Here is a 24,045-nt window from a genome sequence, read left to right as displayed (position 1 = left end):
GAGCGGGACGTCAGAGGCTCTGGGGAGGCAAAGCCAAGCTTTCAAAGGAGTGCGGGCCTTGGTGTGGCATGGGCTGTCTGAGAGAATCCCAGGCACCATCTCTGGGGAAGCATCTAAACCTTGTCACACAGGAGAGATGGGGCCTCCCTCAGTCGTGCAAGTAAAAAGCAAGATGGATGACCCTGGTCCTCTCCCACGTAGTACACATCCAAAGCTGTGTCAGAACATCAAGGGTAGACAGAGGGAGGAAAAAAGAAAATAGAGGGCCCAGGAGACAAAGTCACAAAACGATTGTGGGGAGGGAAGGGGGCATGGTCTCCAAACACACTTATTTGTGACAGTTTGTGAAAAGTGGCCTCTGAAATCTTCAGGTATGATTTCCTTCCCTGAAAAGGGAAAGATAAGGGTGGCTCCTTTTTATCTGCTGTCAGTCAGCCAGGCGGCCTTGCAACTTTGACTTTCCCCAAGGAAGTGTGCTCAGCCACGATCAAGCCTGACTACTAATTTAGCCCTTTGTGATTGGTGAGCTTAAGAAGTGACTTGTACCTAGAAGGCCACAAGGTGCCCTTATGTTGCAATTTAGTGACTGTGCAGGGGGCCGCCCCCACCCTCAGCTAGGCCAGGGGAGGAAGCATGGCAGTAGGCACCCTGTGCCCAGAATATGAATGTAACCATTGGTCCTCTTCACGTTGACAGGTCCTATAAAATATTTCTGTGCAGACAGCAAGAAATCTAAATTTAAACTTCCACTTAATTTTTTTTTTCCAACAGGAGTAGTATTTATTTCATAGAGGATCAAAAACCTTAGGATACCATTTCTTTTTTTTTTTTTAAGATGTTATTTATTTATTTGAGAGAGCGAGAGAGAGAGAGAGAGTGCACAAGTGGGGGAAGCAGCAGGGAGAGGGAGAAGCAGGCTCTCCGCTAAGCGGGGAGCCCGATGTGAGGCTCAATTCCAGGACCTCAGGATCACGACCTGAGCCGAAGGCAGATGCTTAGCAGACTGAGCCACCCAGGAGCCCCTAAGATACCATTTCTTGTTATATACCTAGATTTCTCGTCACCAAGGGTTGATCAGTCTTAAACACCAAAAAAAAATGTAATGGAAGGTGTCAGTGTCAGTTTCCTGATTTTCATATTGTGCTATAGTTAAGCAAAAAGCTACCTTTGGGAGAAATAGGGTGAAGAGTACACAGGACCTCTCTGTACTACTTTTTGTGGCTTCCTGGACTATATATTTATTTCAAAATAAAAAGGGTTAAAGTGATACATTTTAACACAACCTAATTTATTTTAATATGTTACTTATATGTAAAATATAATATTTTACCACAATTTTAAAGCCAACTAAAAATAAGTAAATAAATAAATAGAACTTTTTTAAAGGATGATATAGACCAGCACTATTCTACAGAAATATAATACAAGCTATAAATGCAAACCACATGTGTAATTTTAAATTTTCTAGTAGTCACATTCATAAGATTAAGAAGAACCTGGCAAAATTAATTTAATAATATATTTTCTTGGGCGCCTGAGTGGCTCAGTCATTGGGCGTCTGCCTTCGGCTCAGGTCATGATCCTGGAGTCCCAGGATTGAGCCCCGCATCCAGCTCCCTGCTCCGCGGGAAGCCTGCTTCTCCCTCTCCCACTCCCCCTGCTTGTGTTCCCTCTCTCGCTGTCTCTCTCTCTGGCAAATAAATGAATAAAATCTTTTAAAAATAATAAGATATTTTCTTTAACTTGGTGTGTCTAGAATATTATCATTTCAACCTGCAGTACAAAAAAAAATGTTAAATTTTGCATTAAGTCTTTGAAACCCAGTGTGTATTTTATACTTCCAGAACATCTCAATTTGGACTAGCCATATTTCAGGTGCTAAACAGCCATGAGGCCAATAGGATAGCACAAGTATAGACAGTGTTTTTAATGTATCTTTACGTATGTCCTTTTCAATACCTTTTAACAAATTTATTGAGTTTTATGTGTCATTTGAAGTATGGTTTTTAGTATAATCAGCGTATGTGAATATCCATCACCATAATCACTTTTAGAACATTGCAGCACCCCAAAAAGAAACCCCATACCCACTGGGAGTCACCCACATTCTCTCCTACTCACCCACTTGACAACCACTGATCTACTTTCTAGCTCTATGGATTTCCCTTTTTTGGACATTTCATACACATGGAGTCAGATAATGTGTGGTTTTATGTGTCCAACTTCTTTCACTCAGCATAATGTTTTCAAGAGTCGTCCATGTTGTAGCATGTATCAGTGCTTCACCCATTTTTATGGCTAGATAATGTTCCATTACATGGATCCACTGTTTGGATATACGACATTCTGTCTATCCCTTCATGGGCACTGGGTTGTTTCTACCTTTTCACAATTGTGAATAATACTGCTGTACACATTCTTGTACACCTTTCCATGTGGACATTTGTTCTCATTTTTTGTAAACATATACCCGGGAGTGGCATTGCTGCATAAAATCTTTTTCACACAGTGCTTTAATTTTTAGTAAGTTATTTATTTGAGAGCGAGAGAGAGTGTGCGGGCGGGGGGGAGGGCCAGAGAAAGGAGAGAAAGAATTTCAAGCAGACTCCATGCTGAGCACCGAGCCCGACGCGGGGCTGGATCCTAGGACACTGAGATCATGACCTGAGCCGAAATCAAGAGTCAGACACTTAACTGACTGAGCCACCCAGGCCCCCCTATGCTCTAATTTTTTATACATTTTCCTTGGCCATATCTGCCTGTTGTTTACATTCTTCAAATAACAGCATTTATAGCAGCAACGCTGCTTATCTCCTTGTGGCCTCAGAGGATTGGTCTCCATTCCCCTGAACATTATACTGAGTTAGTGCTGGTGGCGCGGCTCTGTCAAAGTCACTACCAAATGGCTAAGGACATAAACAGCTTTTATCAATAAACAGCTTTTCTTTGTGTTCTCACAGCCCTGGGTGATCTTTCGTTGTGCATTACAAGAGTGTGGGATATTTCTGTCAAAAAAATAAAGGAGGGGCGCCTGGGTGGCTCAGTCGGTTAAGCGACTGCCTTCGGCTCAGGTCATGGTCCTGGAGACCCGGGATCGAGTCCCGCATCGGGCTCCCTGCTCGGCGGGGAGTCTGCTTCTCCCTCTGACCCTCCTCCCTCTCATGCTCTCTGTCTCTCATTCTCTCTCTCTCAAATAAATAAATAAAACCTTTAAAAAAAAAAAATAAAGGAAATCTAGAAGGGTTAAATTTGTGGTAAACTCTGTAGTTTCCTATAGTAGATTCCCAGCGCTAACTGCCAGGAACACGTCACTCTAACTAAGACATTGGGTGGAAAGGAAAGGAGAAAGGTTGAGCAAACTACTCTAAAAGAGGGGCTTGTTGGGGCGCGTGGGTCTCTTAGTCGGTTAAGCATCCAACTCCGGATTTCAGCTGCAGTCATGATCTCAGGATCCTGGGGTCGAGGCCACATCAGGCTCCGCACTCAGCGGGGAGTCTGCTTGGGATTCTCTGCCTTTCCGCCTCCCTCTGCCCCTCCCCCTCTAAAATAAATAAATAAATCTATAAACAAACAATAAATAAATAAAAGAGGGGCTTGTCCCACTGGCTGGTCCATGTCCTCAGGGCTGACTCCAGTGTGAGGGTCCCTTCACCTTGATGACAGAAATGGAGCATCCACCTTACTTGAACCGAAAAGCAAATCAGAAGTCAGTCCCAAGGAAAGCTACTTATAGCAGGTCAAGTTTGGGGCTCGGGGGTCAAAATGAACATCCAGAGCGCAGCTTTTAACACTGGACCATCCTCAAAGGCTTCAAGGTTCACTCTTCCTAGAAAACAGCTGACTGCCTCAGATGATGAAGTTTCTGTCGTTCAGATGAACAGAACTAGAACGTCTTCTTTCTGAACAAAGCGAGGAACAGGCCCAAGAGGGGCTTTCTGCGGAGGAAGCCTTCTGCCGGGCTTGACTCCTATGGCTAGTTTCTTCCTCCTCCTCTGACAGGCCTTGCCCTGAGACCTTGCACAAGCACCTCCTGCTCCTGGGCTCATTCGTCCGTTCAGCAGAGATTGCTGAGCACTAGGGATGGCTCATGGGCACGCCGGCACCCAGACTGGTTCATGGGCTCAGACCGCACCTGCGTAGACCCGGGGTTCCATGTTCAGGCAACAAAATCAAGTGTTTGGCTCCACCCACTTGCTCTGAAGGGGGAGAAGAGTTGGTGGAGGTCCTAGAGCTCAGCCAGGGGTTGAGGATTCAGTACGAGTAAAGAAACCACAGGTTTCAGGCACCTGGGTGGCTCAGTTGGTTAAGCGACTGCCTTTGGCTCAGGTCATGATCCCAGAGTCCCAGGATCGAGTCCCACATCGGGCTCCCTGCTCAGCAGGGAGTCTGCTCCTCCCTCTGACCCTACCCCCTCTGTGCTCTCTCTCACACTCTCTCTCTCAAATAAATAAAAAATAAAATCTTTAAAAAAAAAAAAAAAGAAACCACAGGTTTCTATGCCAAGAATCTTCATAGGCTCAGAGAGAGATGATTCTAGCAGCTGTGTGCCGCGGACTGATGTGGGGCAAGGGTCCCACCCTTTCTCCTCCCGTAGCTATGCCCAAGGACACAAAAGATATCCCACAGGCCATGTGATGAGGACTCGTTTCCAGGCTCTTCTGAGACTACGGTTTCATCAGGGGATGGGAAGGAAGCTAACTGCGCAGGGCTGGGTGTAAGGGACATGAAACAGACGCAGCCCCAGCCTCTGTCAGAGACAAACACATAAACTGCATAAAATACAAAGTCAGGACATGTGGCTGGTGCTGCAACAGACAGAACAGAAGGCCCCGAGTCCACAGAGCACTTTTCCAAACATGGTCTGAGGCCTCATCCCAGATCTGCTAAGTCGGTCTCTGGGGCTTGGCAAAGAGCCCTCTGGCAAACTCACACACACTGGAGTCAGAGAAACTCTGGCTGAGCAGGAGGTGGTATGCCTGCCCGGGGGGGGGGGGGGGGGGCCGGGCCTGGGCCAGGGAAGACCACCCCTCCCCCGCGCCCCGGCAAAGGAAACCCAATCTCTAGGCAACGTGTATTCTTCCCTAAATGGCTGCCTTCGGGCAGTCGAGGTTATTTAAAGTGTATCCCCATTTCCCTGAACTGAGAATTCTCTCAGAGATCCCATCCATGAGGGACACACGTTTCTGAAGTCATACTTGTAGCCCAGTCAGACGCACGGGGGCAGGGGCAGAGGGGAGGAAAAAGTAGAAAAAAGAGGCAAAAGACACGTGACTCATCAAAGTAATAATATGTTTTCTAGGAAAAAAGTCTTTATCTCCAAAATGTTTAAAAAGGAGGTAGCGGGGAGTTAACCATATTGGAGAATCGATCATGTTCTCAGCTGAGCTACTAGAAGTGAGGCTGTCTGTTGAAATGCACTGTTTACAAAACACAGTTGTGAAGGCTGCGTAGAAACAGGCTGGGGGGGATGCTGTCAGGATTCTTGGTCAGTCACGCCAAACAGTACATGCGCGACAGTGTGCAAACAGCAACTTTGAATGTTTTGTGTGTCAACAGGACAAAAGGAGTTTGCAGAAATAAAAATAAAGGTGATTTTGAGGTGGTGGGATGGGGTTGTTTTTTTTAATTTCTTTTAATACTGTTTTTTAAAAAAAACCACACTGTACTCACGGAATACACTGAGATTTAAAGGAATAGAATTTAGAGCTTTGCTAAAACTCAGGGTCATAAGTATTGACCCTGTGATGCTGGATAAATTAAGTTTACCCCTTAGACCCTAGGTCTCTTTAAAACAGAGAGGATGAGGGGCACCTGGGTTAAGCGTCTCCCTTCGGCTCAGGTCAGGATCGCAGGGTCCTGGGATTGAGCCCCAGGTCAGGCTCCCCGCTCGGCGGGGAGTCTGCTTCTCCCTCTCCCGCTGCTTGCCCCTCTGTCTGCCGCTCTGCCTACTTGTGCGTGCTCTCTCTATCAAATAAATAAATAAAATCTTTAAAAAAATAAAACAGGATGTCTGCTCTACATACAATGATCAGGCGAGCCAATAAAGTGTACAGATAACTGTAAAGTGCTAGATAGCTATTAGTTGTTGCTATAATTATTGCACACAGAGTATGAGGTTGTCACAATCTGCATAAAATGGCTCTAGTATGATTTCACTGAAGCAAGTGAAAGTAAAAAGGCTGAACTGCAGTTGCCCTGACAGGAGAGAATGATCACAGACTCTTTAAAATCAGCCATGGCAAAAAGTTGGAGCAGGCCGGTTAATTTCCTTGCACTTTCCGCTTAGCAGCTGACGATGAGCACGTTTAAAGGAAGTCCGGGTCGTTAAGAGAAAAGCCACTGTTCATGTGCACACGTGGTGTCTTCCCCTGTGGCCATCTGCCCAGGGCGGGTGGAAGGAGGTTGCTCCAAGGCTGCAGGGAGCTGGTTGTCTCCTTCCCGGGGAAACCGGGCGGGCACCGAAATGGGGGTCCACCCAGATAATCCAGCCCACTGCAGCCTGCCCTGCTCTGTGGCAAGTGAAAGCAGAACCGTGGGCAGGAGAGCCACGTGTCCTGGCCATGGCTGAATGCTGGCAGGGTGTCTGCAGCTCTCCATTCAAAGGCCGGGTTCTCTCCGCCTGCCGGGGAGACAAACTGCAGTTCATTCGTTGACTGCTGATTACCTCCGCAGGTTCTTTAGGGACTGGTTATTTCCTCCACCAGCCCACCATCCCTCTGTGACATATCTCAGAAATCTGGACTGTCCGTCACATGGTGGAGAGCAGTAGTGGACACAGCCACGGGAGACGAGAAAAGATGCCCATCTTTCCTGTTGGCGTTGTCGATGATGCAATGTTGGTGTGGATGCTTCTGTCTAAGAGTTGGTAGAGCCCTTCTGGGGTTAATTCTTGGCTTCCCGGGCTTTTAGTTGGAAGGTATGTTCAGTAACTGGGCTTCAGGGACAGTGTGGAGGCGGTGTAAGCTGATGGCAAGTTCCCCGTGTCCTGCTAGAGCCCCAGGGATCAGGGAGGTGGGCTTGGTAAGACGGAAAGCTCCCCCGCCCTCTCCTTGACCTTGAGAGTGCCGAGGAATACCGAGGAGCCACCACACTGGGCTGGCACCAAAAGAGAACCTCCAGGCCCCTATCTTCTCAAACTCATGGTGTCATTTCAGGCTCTAGCTTCTGGCCTTCCCTTTCTCCTTCATCCACAATAACTTCCAGGAGCAAAATACAGGCCATTCTGCGCAGCTGTCTTCACATCTCCCCTGCAGCATGCTAGAAAGAAACAAGAAAATGTGAGCCTTGTGATCGGTAGCCTGTGCATACTATGCATACTATACTTTCCAGGAATAGCCCAAATTTATTCTCCAAAGCCCCTACCCTGTAGGTGATATTCCATGTTTAACCACCAGTGTGGCACAGGCCTTGACCCCTCAGAATGAAAACTGGCCAAGCTCGAGCAGGACGACAACCCACCAAGCCAGACGAGGACCCTGAGTGTGAGGTCCAGGCATCCTGCCCTGGAGGTGGCAGGAGGGAGGGAGGACTCTAAGTGTGAGGCGCAGACATCATGGACCCTCAGGGAGGGAAGGTCCCCAAGCAGCAGCCATTGACCCGCAGTCTGGCGGTCGTGCCCCATTTTAGCAAGTCTGGTACATACTGGCTGAATATCAGCTTTGCCCTCTCCCCAGGCCAACAGAGACCCTGTGTTTTCTAGTCGTTCCCCTCCCCCAGACATTTCTGAGAATGCCCAGGGGTCCTTACATGTATACTTAAGTGTCTCCTAGACCCTGCCAATTTGGGGGTCCTATGGAAGATGGTGGGATCAGGATTAGGATATTGTTGGGGTGAGCCACGTTAAGCAGAGGTGCCATCCACTGACTGCCCATCACTGCTGACGTCCACTGTCCAAATCCTCCCCCTGCCCTGAGTGCTGGGTGGGAGGCTGGCAAGCATAGCTCCTTAGTGCATCTGGACCCGGTGCTCCCTCTAAGGCCCTGCCAGGCTTTCAGTTCACGTGGGTGTTCTTCTCTCCTGTCCATTTTGGTGCTCTTTTCAACCTGACTTCTGGATGGGGAGACACAGAAGAGAGACACTTAATCAAACGTGTTGATGTATGTCTGACCCCAATGTTGTTTAAGGTTTAATATCCTTCCCAGAAGGTTCCCAAGCCCTGGGAAAGTAAGGATGTTGCTGACCATATATTTTTTTTAATTGTTATGTTAATCACCATACATTACATCATTAGTTTTTGATGTAGTGTTGACCGTATGTTTTAATGTCCCTGGATATGACGTAGCGGGTCCCCGCGGGGATGGATGCAAAGGAATGCAAGGCAGCTGGTTGAAAGGAAGATCTGTGTCCTGCCATGTAAAGATGCTGAGCTTGACAAAGGGCAAGTTGGAGGAAAGGGGGTGGAGTTTGACTTCTTGTTTGTTTCTGTTGTTTCACACCATTTCTTGCATGAGCCAGGCTCCGGCCCCTGAGGTGGAGGTAGGGCGGCTGCCAACGGCCATGGTATTCGTCAGAAGCTGCTGAGCATGGGATTGTTGCAGAGAACCTGTTCCAGCAAACCTGGGTCTGTGAGAGGTGTGAGCACAGCAGGGGAGGGGATGCTCGTTGCTCATCTGGGGACACTTGGTCACTCCTGACAGGTGCCTCAGTGCTCTCCCCAAACCTGGAAGCCCACAAAGTGAAGAACTTGTCCAATCAAACAGAGTAGTGTGAGTGACCTTGCTCTGTACCATCTGACCACCTGTGGCCAGAGCCAAACCAAATGAAATAAAGTTGGTCTGCAAGTCTCTAGAAACCATTGTCTAAAGTGGTGGGTAATCATCGCACTCCGTATTTCTTTCTCCCTCTCTCTCTCTCTCTCTCTCTCTTTTTTTTTTTTTTTTGCCACCCTAACCTTTTCAGTTATATTGGCTTAAAGCAAATGTAAAATCAGAGTTGAGGGGCGCCTGGGTGGCTCAGTCAGTTAGGCATCTGACTTTTGATTTCACCTCAACTCAGGATCTCAGAGTTGTGGATCGAGCCCCACATCAGGCTCCGCCCTGGGCGTGGAGTCTGCTTAAGATTCTTTCTCTCCCTCAGCCCCTCCCCTCCCTCTCTCCCTCTCTCTCTAAGGAAAAAAAAAAAGTAAAATCAGAATTGAATCAAGCTGACCCTGAAAAAAGGTGTCCCTGAAGGGATAAAATAGCACCTGCTTGTCCCAGAAACTTCGCCAAGGATCTTCCTCAAGCAAGTTGATAAGCATATAGTCAGGAGCTTGCTGGTCCCAGCACCATCCCAGGAATCGCCCGCCTAGGCAGTTGCATCACCTTGTCACTAATTATAGCGGTGCTGGGATTCTGGTCATGCTGCTGTGCTTTTGGTGACCCAGAGCACTGAGTTCAAGGGCTGAGGTGCAGCCGAGCACAGTGCAGGAAGGCCGGCGTCTCTGGCGCTTTGCCTGGGCTCTTGTCACCATCCCAGGGAAGAGCCAGGTTTCACTCTGACGTGATGTTTGGGTTCTGAGTTCTGCCCAGTTCCAAGAAGGGCTCGGTGACTGAGTCGCAGGGCTAACTTACATGCTTGCCATTGGATGCTTTCATCTCCCAGAGCCTTAGTTATGCAGTGCTTCACCCCGGATTCCAGGAAGCTCCTGCGAGGGGGCTGGCAGACTGTTTGTATCCAGTGTCCCCACGTGGTCACCTGTGCCTCCGGGGCGGAGGAAGGAGACTATCTGGATAGGGTGGGAAGACAGCTAGTGGCTGTCTCCTGTTTTATAACTGTCTGCCCACCCCGAGCAGTGGTCCAGACTAGCAGGTAGAAATCATCCACAGACACCCAGTAGCTCTAAAGGACAGGTGTAGGAGGACCCCCTGGCCTTCATTAACAGTGTGGCATCCTAGAGCAACACTGAGGTACAAAGACACCTCCCTCCCCCAACCTGGTCTTGTAGTCCACGGCTGTACCTTCTGGAAGGGCTATGCCCATAGAGCACCAGGTGGGTAAATACCAACCCTAGCTTTTTGTTTGTTTTTTTGGAAAAATATTCACCCATTGGAAAAAAAAACTGATCATTTTTAAATACTAATAATAAATGCTGAGCCTGAATGCCCTTATATTTATGCTCAGTGTAGAACTCAGGGGTGCCAATCAGATGCAAGAGAATGGTGACATGCATGGACCCCCCCCCCCTAATGAGAAAGTCGCTGAGTGGGGCCTGACCATGTGTATCCTTGAAAGCTGACCCCGTGGTTCTGAGGCCCGTCTGGTTAGGACCCACTGCCTTACATGTATATTTGTTCAAAAAGGGACTCATTCCTGCAGAGGGGACAGTATGCTGATGGAATGGGAACCCCTGCTGGCTTCCCATGGCTTCAGGCTCTTTGAGGCCACAGTTTTCTGAGACCCATTACAATGGTTTGATTTCCTTTACGCTGGTGGCCTGGAATTCAAAAGAAAGAGGCCATCTCTTGGTGGGCTTTTTAAAAAAATTTTCAACTGAACATCAGACATGCAGAAAAACAACGGAATGGCCTAGAAATCTGACAATGGTGGGTAAGAGATAGGGCGACCATATAATTCATCATCACAAAGGGGGACCCCTGAGAGTGAAAGAAGGCTCTATTAATAATCACGCTGGGACAATAGGGGTAAGCCGGGCACTTGGTCACACTGATGAGAGGACACAATCCTGCATCTGGGGTGTCTCTTGTCCTTACCAGTGAGGAGGAAACACAGTAAGTATTAATTGCGACATGGGGTTTAGAGAAGAGATAGGGATTTGTTCATTGCGCTGCCAGGAATATCACAGAGAAAATAAGAAGTCAGCTCCTCACCACCTCCCTCCACATTAGGAATATCCAGTATCTAAAATTCAAGGCTAACAGAGTTGAATGGAGATGGAGCATGTGTGGAGAGAGGAAACACAAGAAGATTCATCTCTAGATTCTTTGCACTGGCCTTCTTTCTCTGCTGTACATCTAATTGTGGACTGACTTCTCGAAGATCTACTTTGGCCATTTCAGGGATTCTTCTATTTCATAAAATGATGGCAAATAACAAAGCAATAATATTATGTTACTATATGTAGACATTTCGTAAAACAACTTAGGCTACCAGACTCTAGAAAGAAAAAGAGCATATGCATCAAGAGCTATTTTTAGAGGAAGACCATGTGACCTAGGATTTTACCTCTTACTGCTAAACAGAAAAGATTGAAAAAATTATATATAATTTCATGTATCCTTGTATCAGTTAGCTTCTTTAAAAACTTATTAGGAAACCAAGTATGATAAAAATGGTCTCTTTGAAAAATGGTTGCTACAGCAGGTGCTCTACTATGGCAAGGCTGTGACAGTGACGCTCCACGCTGGGATATCACTGGAAGAATCGTGGAGCGAGCTGCAGGCAGGATGGAAAACTGTCTGACATCATTATAGGTCAGAGGAGGGGCACAAATGTCCTGCCCACCTTCCATGGGACAAGCAGACAGTTGGTGGTCAGCAGAACTTGTGGTCTGACAAGAGGCCAAAAGCTGAAATTCTGCTATCAAAGGATTCACTTATGTTGGTGGTTCATATCAAGTGTAACTACCTTAGGAAATAAAAAGATGCCTCTCAACTGGGTGTGTCGGGAGGCACTCAAAGGCACAGGCTAAATAAAATGCATCTTCTCAAAGGGCCAGAGTTACTTGACAGTTTGGGAAAACATTTTTATAAAGTGAGTATAAATTTATTATGGAACAGAATACACCATTTATATGAAGATCAGTAGGGGACTTCAAAGAAATGTTCTAGTTACCACATCCCCTTCAAGCTAAGCCCCAAATCCCCATGAGTACGATTTTATGTATTAACTACCTCTGTTCGGTAGGGTCTGGTTTCTAACTCTTACTCTGCTCATTTCTCTCTCTTTGGGCCAGTGCCAATTTTTTCAATTGTATCTCAAAAATGCTTTAATATCTTCCTCATCAAAATATTCTTTCTAGTTCTTGACTTTGTATTCATTCAAATAAGCATGAAAGTTGTTTCCTCAAATACCTCAAAAAACCCCACTGGGATTTTCATTATCGTGTTAAAACATAAATTAATTTGGCAAAAGATTGACATTTTTATATGATTCAGTCCTTCCATGAACATGGTATATCTTATTTCATCCAAACTCATTTTACATTTTTAAGTTTTATTGTTCTTCTCTCTTAAAGCCGTACACTAATTCTTTTTGGGGTTATGTCTAGGTGTATTGTTTTTGTTGTTGTGACTGTTTTTACTGTCTTTTCTCATCATATTTTCAGTGGGATCCACTGAGATGCTGGCTTCTTATATGTGAAATGGAAGGGCATGCCCATCTGAGCAATTACACTCCTTCCAGATGTGGAAATCAAATACCAAGGATGGGGTTTGCCTGTAGAAAGCCTGCAAATTGATGATGATAATGGTATCTTCCTCATAAAGTTGTTGTGAGGTAGGAAGAATTAAATACTTCTAATTAAATGACTTAATTAAATGCTTAGAACAGTGCCTGGCACACAGTCATTGCTCATTAAATGTGACTATTACCTTTCATCATCATCATCATCATTGGTAGTAGTGGTGTAATCACTACAGTGCCAGGGACAGCGTTTGTCACTCTCCCCCATCAGGGAACCATCCCTGCCCGGGTGGTTTTACCATCCTCAGAGAGCACAGCGAGCAGGGACAGTCCCTCCCTAGGCTTCTCCAGCAGAGCCAGCTATCAGCCTCTCTCTCATAACTTTTCAGTGCCCAGAGCGACCTCCTGACACCAGACCACTCTGACGACCAGCCGGAAGCATCATGGGCCTACCAGACAGGACGCTGGGGCCCAGAGCAGAGATGAGGAGAGTCTGTCAGTCCTCAAGTCCAGCCAGGGAAGCTCAAGTTCAAGAACAGGAGGTGGTATCAGACATCCCTGACACCCTCTCCACAGTGTGGGTGTGTTTAACAATTACAGAATCATAGACTCTTACGGCCAGAGTGTGAGGAGGCTTCAAGATCTTTGAGGTCAGGATCTAACACCCGGTGGTACTCCTCTCAACAGCAGACGGGCGGTGCACGAGGCCATGCACATCAGTAACACTTAACAAGCCCTGACTACATACCCACTACTGTTCTTAGTTAATCCTCTCAACAACGTGAAGACAATGAACGTAATGGAGCCCTAGGAAGTATCTGGGGCAGTTGGTACATCAAGTCTCCTATCGCATTTGATTCTCATAACAATGGTGTGAAATAGGCAGGAAGTAGCTGAGGCCCCAGTGCAGCCTCCCCACCGCCCCCACCCCTGGTGATGGAGCCCAGCTCCTCCGAGTCCAAATCAGATTGAAATGTGTCGCACAGGGGACAGCGCATTGCTGCAGATGAGTGAGCAATGAAGACCTGAAATGTACTAAATTTTCTTTTCTTGGATCCTCCTCCTTCCTCCCCAGCAGGTTATTTGCCTAATGAGTCTCCGAGCTCATAAGTGTTTCTAGGCCAGCCAGCCAGCCCATCTACTTGCGGTTGAGTAAGCTGTGTGTTTTTCTAATGGACTCTAATGCCAGCTCCTGAAGTTTATAGAATAAAAGTGTGATCAGCTTTAATGACCAATTTATGCATGGTAATAGTCGGATGTGGCTGGCTAAGCCCGTTGGGGCTTCTGGAAGGGCTGTAAATTGAAGCTGGTAACTGTACTTCCTCGCTTCATTGACCAGTTCCTCTCACCTCCAGCTCAGAAGCGACATGCTCCGTCATTAGCACCGGCAGCATCCGTCCCTGGCTGCCCCCCCCCAATGTGTGCTGACACATTTTATAGCCAAAATAAATGCAACAGAACTGTTATGCAAACATTTATTGCCTTGCTTCTGTAGCTCTCATTGAAATAACTTTTTAATATTTCCTCCCTGTATGAACTGAATATTTCTCTTCCATCTTCTGTAATTGCTCTGGGTTAATCCCTTATAGCCCTGGATTACAGCTTTAAGTTTTCTGCTGGGCCAAATTTAAATCATTTGATTTTCCTTAACAGTGAATGAGCATTCTTGTTACAATAAAATGGTCCTATTGCTACTTTTATTGACTTGCCTTGATCAGTTCCGTAATCCCACTAGTAACTCACCACCAAAGCACTGCATAATTACTTACAGATCCAGGTTTTAGAACTAGTGGACATAGAGCCTTGGTTATGACCAGGGATGCTAGACACTGGTATTTTTAGTTACCGAGTACTTACTGAGCACTTTCTACATGCCTAGCACTGTCCTGTGAAAGCACTGTCCTGTTCTAAGTCGGACAAGTGGGACGTGAGCCCCACCTTTCTCCCCAGAGTCACTGAGGCTCATGCAGAGGAACTGGTCCAGGCACAGAGACACATGCACGAAGTGCTCCCAGGAGAGAGCGAGAGAGCCCCTTCTGCACAGGGGCCCCAGGGAAGCTTCAACCATTCGCTCAAAGGGTGGGTAGGCTTTTGTGTGGTGGACGTGGAATGAGCCTTTCTTGGTGGAGGAACCTGAGCAAAGACAGAAGCTGGAAAACCCAGAGTATCATGGCAGTCAGGGAGAAGTTCCGTGGTTCGTAGGAGGGTGAGCAGCCACCCGAGGATAGTGACTATCAGACCATGGGGCCTGGACAGAGATTAATTGGTGTGCTCTCCTAACATCATTAACAGTAAGATCTGATTTCATTCTTTGTTTTCCCCCAAAAGCCATAAAAGTGTTGTATTTGAATGGAATATTTAAAATCTAATTCATATGTCTGTCAAAATGGGCTGCAAACTTGAAGGGTTTTTGTTTTTTGGTGTTTTTTGGTTCATTTTTTTAATTTATTTTAAATTTTTTATTTAAATTCAATTTAATTAACATACAGTGTATTATTAGTTGCAGAGGTAGAATTTAGAGATTCATCAGTTGCATATAACACCCAGTGCTCATCACATCACATGCCCTCCTTAATCCCCATCACCCAGTTACCCCATTCCCCCACCCCCTCCCCTCCAGCAACCCTCAGTTGGTTTCCTAGAGTTCAGCACCTCTCGAGGTTTGTCTCCTTCTCTGTTTCCATCTTATTTTATTTTTCTGAAGGTTTGTTTTGATTGAAGTTGCTACAACCTGAGCTCTTTGTAATCTCCCCTCGCTCTTCATTCTTCAGTTTTCTTTGGAGCCTTTTACGTGGAGCTGCTTGCAACTAGGTCACCCCGTATCACATCTGCATTTCTTTCAAGAGAGCACCCCTCCCCCAAAGGTTCCATCCTTTAGATTGGTGGACAAGGAGAACCACTATGTTCACCACATCCCTGGAGGTTTAGGAGCACAGGAAAAAAAGGCCACACGACAGGAGAACCCCCGTGTCCTTGTAGCCCATCCATCAAGAAGGTGGCTGTTAACACAGTGTCCACAAAGTGAGTTGTGTGGGAGGAGACGTGTTTATTCGTGATAAATGTGCTGCTGGATCTTCAAACAGTCCATCAAGGAGACCCCCTTTTCTTCCAGAGTATTAGAATACATGGCTCAACTCTGGGCCACTCGGGGGCCACCCAGCTGCTCTGAGAGATGTCTGAGATGGGTCCTGGTGACCCAACAAGTTGTCACAGAGGCTGAGAGGTGGAAGGAGCCCATCTGGTCCCACCTCTGTCCAGCATATAAATTCCTTCTCCATCCTCACCTTCTCCTCCTTACAGAGCATTGACAGCTTCCTGAGGCAGCCGATTCCATTTTTTGACAAGTGTGTGAAAGAATTCTTCCTTAGGCCGTATCATAACTTCTGTCTGCCACTAGAGCCCTGAAAAAACACTGATAAACTCAGTCAAGCACTCGTGGAACATGGTATTGTCAACACTTCTAAGAGGGATTCCTGCTAAACTGTCCCAAGATCAATGAAATATAAATGAATCATTTGAGCTGTTATATAAAATTACTTTTATTAACCTAGACATCCCCCCAAAAGATAATGGTTCTTTTTTGTCCTTTTAAAATAATTGGTATTTTAGCCTTTCTTCTTTTTTTTCCCAATATGGTAGTTCTATTATTTATTTATTTATTTTAATTTTACTATATTGCGTTATGTTAATCACCATACATTACATCATTAGTTTTTGATGTAGTGTTCCATGATTCATTGTTTGTGCATAACACCCAGTCCTCCAAGCAGAACGTGCCCTCTTTAATACCCACCACCAGGCTAACCCATCCACGTACCCCCCTCCCCTCTAGAACCCTCAGTTTGTTTCTCAGAGTCCATAGTCTCATGGTTCGTCTCCCCCTCCGATTTCTCCCCCTTCATTTTTCCCTTCCTACTATCTTCTTTTTTTTTTTTAACATATAATGTATTATTTGTTTCAGAAGTACAGGTCTGTGATTCATCAGTCTTACACAATTCACAGAGCTCACCATAGCACATACCCTCCCCAATGTCCATCACCCAGCCACCCCATCCCTCCCACCCCCCACCATTCCAGCAACCCTCAGTTTGTTTCCTGAGATTAAGAATTCCTCATATCAGTGAGGTCATATGATACATGTCTTTCTCTGGCTGACTTATTTCGCATAATACCCTCTAGTTCCATCCACATCATTGCAAATGGCAAGATTTCATGGGGGGTTTTTTGATGGCTGCATAATATTCCATTGTGTGTGTGTGTGTGTGTGTGTATATATATATATATATACCACATCTTCTTTATCCATTCATCTGTTGATGGACATCTTGGCTCTTTCCATAGTTTGGCTATTGTGGATATTGCTGCTATAAACATTGGGGTTGCACGTACCCCTTCAGATCACTACATTTGTATCTTTGGGGTAAATACCCAGTAGTGCAATTGCTGGGTTGTAGGATAGCTCTATTTTCAACTTTTTGAGGAACCTCCATACTGTTTTCCAGAGTGGCTGCACCAGCTTGCATTCCCACCAACAGTGTAGGAGGGTTCCCCTTTCTCCGCATCCCCGCCAACATCTATCGTTTCCTGACTTGTTAATTTTAGCCATTCTGACTGGTGTGAGGTGGTATCTCATTGACATTTTGATTTGGATTTCCCTGACTAGCCTTTCTTCTAAAAAACGTTGATAGTGGGCCCATTTGTCTGTTGAGGTTAGCATCTGAAAATCGTATAGCATCCAGCGTGGCGAACACTGCTTCTCAGCCTCCTCCCTGAAGAAGGGTGCATATGGCTCCCGCTCACCCCGCAGCTATTCTGGGTCATCCAGAAGGGAGGCCAGGACAAGCCTCTGTGCTCCACTCGTCATGACTCTCCCTCCATCCAGCTAATCTCACCCCCCAAAATGGTTTATGACTACGTTATGCAGAGTGTGGTCCACGGAACCCCAGGCCTGCCCTTCCTGCTTGCATCTGAAGCCGTATGTGTTCTTTATATTGACAAGGGGAAGGGAGACTAAAGACACTGACTTCTGTTGGGAACGGTGCAGAGCACTCATTCCCCACCATCGCCACCCCCTTTCTCTTTTATCAAATTAAGGAATTCACTTGCAGTGAAAATATCTACACGATCATCCTCATCCCCCTAAATCTCCACTCTGTACTTTGTCTTTCTTTTTCAATAATTCGGTGGCTCTGACCTCCTCCTTCACTTTCCCCTGGCACCGTGATGCTTGTGAGTTACTAGTGCTCGCGGGCCATCAGGACACCTCTGTGCAAGTGTGCGCCAGAAGACATAACCAGTGGCATGGGAGAATGGGAATGTTCAGATGGTCTCTCGGGGTGTCATTGGTGAGAGAGCACCACTGTACCTTAGTAGTGTCAAAATCTCCCCCTTTCGCGAGCCATCATTTTAAAATAGAGTATTAACCATAAAAGATGAGATCTTACCATTGGCAACAACATGGACGGACCTAGAGGGTGTTATGCTAAGCGAAATAAGTCAAACTGAGAAGGACAAATACCAAATGACTTCACTCATATGGGGAACTTCAAAAACAAAACAAATGAATAAACAAACAAAAAGCATAATGAGAGGTATAGATACAGAGAACAAACTGATGGTTGCCGGTCGCGGGAGGGGGTAGGCAGAACAGGGGAAGGAGAGTGGGAGACACAGGCTTCCAGTGGTGGAGTGAATAAGTCATGGGGATAAAAGGTACAGCACAGGGAATATAATGTTGTAATAGAGCACTGTATGGTGACAGCTACACTTGGGGCGAGCATAACATAATATGTAGAGAAGTTGAATAATTATGTCGTACACCTGCAACAGTGTAACATGATGTCTCGACTATATGCGAATAAAAAAAATAAAATATTTGGGGCACCTGGATGGCCCCGTGGGTTAAGTGTCCTGACTCTGGATTTTGGCTCAGGTAATGATCTTGAGTCCTGGGATCGAGCCCCACATCAGAATTCAAGCTCCCGCTTGCGTGCACTCTCTCTCTCAAATAAATAAATCTTTTTAAAAAATAGAATAGACTATTAAAGCAAGTTGGGAAAAGCACAGGAGGGTCTTGATTCTGACCCCGGCTGCTTTGGGTAGCCACTACAGCCAGGAGAGGCTCCCTCATTTACTGAAAGAGCAAAGACCCCAAACCACCCATAGGTGGTGACCGACTCCTCTGAAATCCTTTCTGCAGTGTACCTGGTTCTAAGAAAGTATCACTTAGGAAATGCTTCTGGACAAACCTCGTGAAGACCCTTTGTTCCAAAGGAAGGACCAGTCACCTGCTGTGGCCCCGGGTTATGGCGGCAGCATCCATCTGGGACGGCGGGAACCACTAGCAGAAACAGTGTAAGAGGACACCTAGAAAGGAAAGGGCAGGAAAGACAAGAGGCAAGAGGTGAAAGAACCCAGACCACGGTCCTCGGCGCAGCCTGGGACAGACAGGCAGCCGTATTCCTTGCAGTGCCCTTAATGCAACCCGTGTTCTAGCCCAACATAGGCAAGGCACGTTCTGCTTTATGCTGAAGCCTTTCCAAATGGGAGAGCCGGTTCTGAAGGAAGGGGGTCGTGTTTGGTGAGGAGCTGCTGTACACACGTCCGGATGGCTCTCTCTCTGGCCGCCAGCCAGGGAACCTGGTGGGTGGTCTCAGCCGGCTCAGGACAGCCCGAGGAACCAAGGCCGCGGCTGCTGGTGCCATTTCAAAGGCCAGAAAGGAAGGAGTGTGTATCTCTAACTTGTTCTCACAGTGAGGGAAGTGGGAATTAGAGGGTGTGGAATTAGCAAAGGCCAACCCGGTGACTACACTTGCCCCATGATGCAGTTCCCCACCAGGAACAGCCCTGGGATGGCAGACGTTGGCATTTAAATGTTAGAAATGCTCTTTCTGACCTTTCACAGCTAATGGGCCTGTGTCTTTCTTTCCCTTCAGGTCCACATCGGCCAAATGTATTTGACTGACAAGATTATCATTGAGAATCAAGAGAAGCCTAGGACCTAGGGGGCCGGGACCAGCCACCACCAGCAGCCGTGGACCAGCTTCAGCATCCATTCTGCGCTTGGGGTGGGGGCTCCCCCCAGACCACAAGTGGCCTCTTCCATCAGCTTAGCATAGCCTCTTGCTTGGCCTGCCCTACAGGAGCTGATAAACTGAGTCCGGTTTCCATTCTTCTGCAGCCTTAGTGGAAAAGGGTGGCTGGCTCTCCTTGATTCAAGTGTCAGAGTGAAGAGCTGGAGCTGGCTCAGAATAATGCTGTGTATTATTGTGTCTCCTCTCGACCCCACTCCTCTTTTGTACCTCACCACCACTTGTATAGAGCCCCTCCACCCTCTGTCTCTTCATTGACAATAAACAGAATTGTCTCCCGAAGCCTTCCTACGCCAGATACACTCCTGACTATGAATGCACTTTCGTTTCCTGCTGAGGCAGGGCCTGCAGAGGGCGGTGGGGACCCAGAGGGAGGGTCCAAACCCGAGCTGAGCCCTCCCTTTGTGGAGACAAGTCTAGGCACCCAAGATTTGGAGGGCAGCATGGAGTAGGGCAAGGCCAAAGGGGTAGAAGGTGCATCCCACAATTTATAGCTGGGCCCAGTGCAACCACAGAGGGGCTCACCCCTGGCTCCCCACCTGGAGACAGGAGACTGGTGGCCCTGCTACTCCGAGTGTGGTCTGAGGATGGGCACCAGCAGCCCCACCTGGGAGCTGGTTGGAAATGCAGAATCTCAGGCCACAGCCCAAATGCTTTGAATCCGAATCTTGAGTCTAACACATCCAGGTGCCCCCAGCCCATGCTGAGGTTGGGAAAGGGCCACTCGGCTCTGCCTCCCAAAACTGGCTTCCCTGAGCTCCCTTCACGGAGCCATAAGCATCTGCAGAATTGGAGAGTTTTTTTAAGAAGAATTTCTCGGCGCTTCCCTCCCCTCGGATTCTGACTTAGTAAGTGAGAGGTGAGGCATGATCATTTATATCTACATTTTTAAAGCTCCCCTGGTGTTTTTACGTCTAGTCAGTTCGGGAAACTCTGCTTTTTGAAGATATTGCAGGTAATAAAGACATTTGTGTGCATTTAGCCTTGGAAACACATCAGCTAAAAACATAATAGGAAGGTATTAAATAACTTACTTGATTTCTGGGGATTTTATGGGGGACCCAGATACTATCTGAGTGACTTGTTTACCTTTGTAAAAGGCACTAAGTGAATTCATGACTTAAGGTGTTGAGGTTTGGAACAGGCTCATATGAATATTTCCAGATTCTAAAATGACAGTGTCACTGAACCTGCCACTGGCCCACGGCCCCTGTCATTCTAATTCTTATAGTCATGTGAGTCAAGTCTGGGTCCTCATCCTCTCCCATGTGAAAAGATCACATGTGCCCTCCTCACCCCCAGATGGTGGATTTTGCTGTGCATTCAGAATAAATTACGAGTGTACTCCTGGTTGGCAGTACAACTTAGGATTTCAGAAGGCTTTTGCCCGTGGATACTCTTGTACGCCTGCACCTTGGTAGGTCTTGGACCTGACCCCCACCCCGCAAACAATGTTAACGCTACAGTGCGGAGCAGACAGTGAGTATAGGTGAAGTGGGAAATGTGCTCTCTCTCTTTGGCTGACTGTCATGGGACAGAGTAACCCACCCTGGGATGTGCGGCTCTCGGTCACTTTTTCCACTCTGCGTCAGTAGGAAATGGTCCAAGGACTAGCTAATGAATGTCACCTCTGATTTACACTTAATGAATTAAAGCAGCTGCTACTTGGAAACCTAAGTCCAGGGTTGAATCTCTCCCCTTGAAGTGTCAAGTTACTAGCAGGGTATCCGTTCCAGAGGAGATTTCCCACCCCCCCCTCCCAGATTTGAGTCACAGAGGCAGTGGACCAAGCAAACTTAGCTCGTTCTGCAGGACATAACAGCAGGTCACTTTTATGTTAATTAAAGCCCATGGGGACGTCTGGGTGGCTCAGTTGGTTGGGCGGCTGCCTTCAGCTCAGGTCATGATCCTGGAGTCCTAGGATCAAGTCCCACATCGGGCTTCCTGCTCAGCAGGGAGCCTGCTTCTCCCTCTCACCCTCCCCCCTCTCGTGCTCTCTCTCTCATTCTCTCTTTCTCTCTCCCTCTCAAATAAATAAATAAAATCTTTAAAAAGATAAATAAATAAATAAAGCTCATGAATGGGTTTGAACAGGCCCAAAGCCTTAAACAGCTTAATTTTTGTGACTCGGATAAGAATAACTATGCATTAAGAATATATGGAAAGACATGAAAAAATCCTGTCCCATAAAATCCACAGTCTAGAGTCTGTCTTCCAGGTGCAGGTGAGGCAGGCAGAGCCTTGCACTGGGCACTCCTCAACTCAGAGGACCCAAGGTGGACTCCAGAGCTTTGAATAAAGTGACATGCCCGTGGGAGTATCTGTTTCTATAGTTAAGTGTTCCCCGTGCTTGACTGGAGCCCCACATCACACTCAGCCTCGCGCACCTCTCTAGTGTGCTCAGCTGTTCTGAAGGAGGGATTCGGGCTGGAGTCTGGAGACCACTTTGCGGTGTCAGCATTTAGCAAGTGAGAAATGCCAATACGAGTTAACCTCTGATACAAAACCATTGGCCAAGCACAGCTATTCTCTAGACCTCCGGAGACGACACTTGGTTGGTCTGGCTATCATGCTTTGATACCCGGGAAGCCTTTCTTGAGCACAGGCATGGCTATGTTGTTCTGATGGCTGTTGTTCTCTGGACTCTGGAGCTGAAAGATGATCGTGGATCTGACGTAGCTAGCTCCACATCTACTCTGCCCTGCCACCAACAGCAGTTACTTTTAACTCCCTTCATCCATAGCTTCATCCAACATCTCCAGCGCCTGAATACAACCAACAGCGCCACCCGGCATTCAGGAGCGAAGGGGACAGGCTAGGGGGACATCTGCAGAGATGACAATACGGCGGAGCTGCCAGGCATTAGAGTCCACCTGATCCAACCCCCACATCAGCAGGTGTGAAAACCAAGATCCTGAGCATCCCGGGTCATCTGCAGACCTTTCCCTGCCACCCCTTTTGCTGGTCTTTTCGTTCATTCAGCGCTGACTGCGAGCCAGCTGGTGCCAGGCGCCAGGGAGAGACCAGTGAACAAGGCAGCCCCTGCCTTCACAGAGCTTGCAGTCCAGCAGGGGAACTGGATGAGAAAGGACACGTCTGAGGAGTGTTACAAAGGCTGAAATAAAGGTCCTCTAGGAGCTGATGGGGGGTATCTGGAAAGCCCTCCCTGAGAGAAGGGTGATTTAAATTGAGGATTAAATGAGGAGTTGGCTGGACAAAGGGTAGGGAGAGGAGCTCTCTAGGCAGGAGGAACAGCATATGCAAAAACCTGAATGGGGGGGTGCGGGGGTAGGAGGAGAGCACCGTGCAAGGAACTACCTACAGGCAGCCCAGGATGGCTGGCAAGCAAGGATGAGTCAAAAGGCAGGGAACACACTGCAGAAGGCCCAGGGAGCCTTGGCCTGTGGCTGTAAGAAGCTATTGAAGTTTTTCAGCAGGATGAAGTTTGTATAGGGAGAATCGATTGGGAGAGATGCAGGGAGACCACCTTTTATGGGCGGTGGGGGAGGGTTAGATTGGACACTAATCCAGGTAGGAGATGGTAGTGACTTCACCTAGGATGGTGACGGTTGCAAGGTAGAGTCAACATCACCCTGAGAAGAGCTTGCTTTGACTCAGCTGCTCTCCCAAGGCGAGTGAGAGACACGTGGAGCAGAGGCGCCCAGCTGAGCCTCCCAGCCAAGTCTCGCTGAGGTCAGTCCACTGCAGCCAAGCCCTGATACGGAACAAATTACTGTTTAAGGCACTAAGTTTGTGGGTGGCTATGGAGCAATGACAAGCTCATACAGAGAGCTCGTATGATAATATGTCTCTTTTTCAGGGCCACCTAGCAAACCAAAGAGTAGGTAGGCAAACTTGGTAAAACTGGGGGGCTCCTGTGTGGAGCCCATTCCACAAGCACCCACAGAGTACAGTTGTCAGATGTCTTACAGACGAAAGGGCTTCCAACCACTGGGCCCCATCAGTGTGTGCCTAGCACAAAAGAGGACCAAGAAAAGAAGGAAAAGGGAGTCAAGAGGACTTGATCATTGATTGGATGTGAAGTGCAGAGAGGGTGTCACAGGAGTCCAGGAGGGGTCCCAGGTTTGGGGCCTGGGTGACTTAGCAGAGGTTGGGCCACCAGCTAAGACAAGACAGCAGTGGGCACTGTCTGAAGCTTTGTCCACCTGCCAGGTTCAAATAACCTCAAGTTCAAACAGGAAGACTAGCATCTACAAATGTATCTCTTACTTCCAAAGGTTGAAAATATTATTTCCGGTTTTTCCGAACAAAGGAAAAAATCCACTGGAAGAAAATTTAAAAGACCCTTAAAAGAGATTTTATCCATAGCTCTCTGTACAACAAATATACTCCTTCTACAGATAAAGCCTACAGATATGTATTCTCTCTGGGGACAGGACGAGTAGGGGGAAAGTTTTCTATATTTTGTAAAAAGCGTAAGATTTTTAAAAAGGCGAAGGAAGGTTGGTCTACATATTCTAAGAGTATGGTTCTAAGAACGCAACTAAAATGCACAGTAAAGGGGCGCCTGGGTGGCTCAGTCATTAAACGTCTGCCTTCGGCTCAGGTCATGATCCCGGGGTCCTGGGATCGAGTCCCGCATCGGGCTCCC

The 24,045-nt window shown here is 47.2% G+C and overlaps 1 protein-coding gene across 1 annotated transcript in view; it reads left to right on the top strand.

Moving 5' to 3' along the window:
• Positions 1-19,740, top strand: part of LYRM4 (LYR motif containing 4) — a 155,905-nt gene extending 136,165 nt beyond the window's left edge. Inside the window, exon 3 of the mRNA XM_021696900.1 lies at positions 19,278-19,740. Coding sequence (XP_021552575.1) covers positions 19,278-19,346 — 69 coding nt within the window. The 3' untranslated portion in view covers positions 19,347-19,740. The remainder of the gene's footprint in view (positions 1-19,277) is intronic.
• The last annotated feature ends 4,305 nt before the right edge of the window (positions 19,741-24,045 follow it).

This window comes from Neomonachus schauinslandi, chromosome 8 (assembly GCF_002201575.2).
Source record: "Neomonachus schauinslandi chromosome 8, ASM220157v2, whole genome shotgun sequence".
In the NCBI taxonomy this organism is placed as follows: domain Eukaryota; kingdom Metazoa; phylum Chordata; class Mammalia; order Carnivora; family Phocidae; genus Neomonachus; species Neomonachus schauinslandi.
Note: the sequence above shows the minus strand (reverse complement) of the source record. Positions and strands in the feature narration are given on the sequence as shown.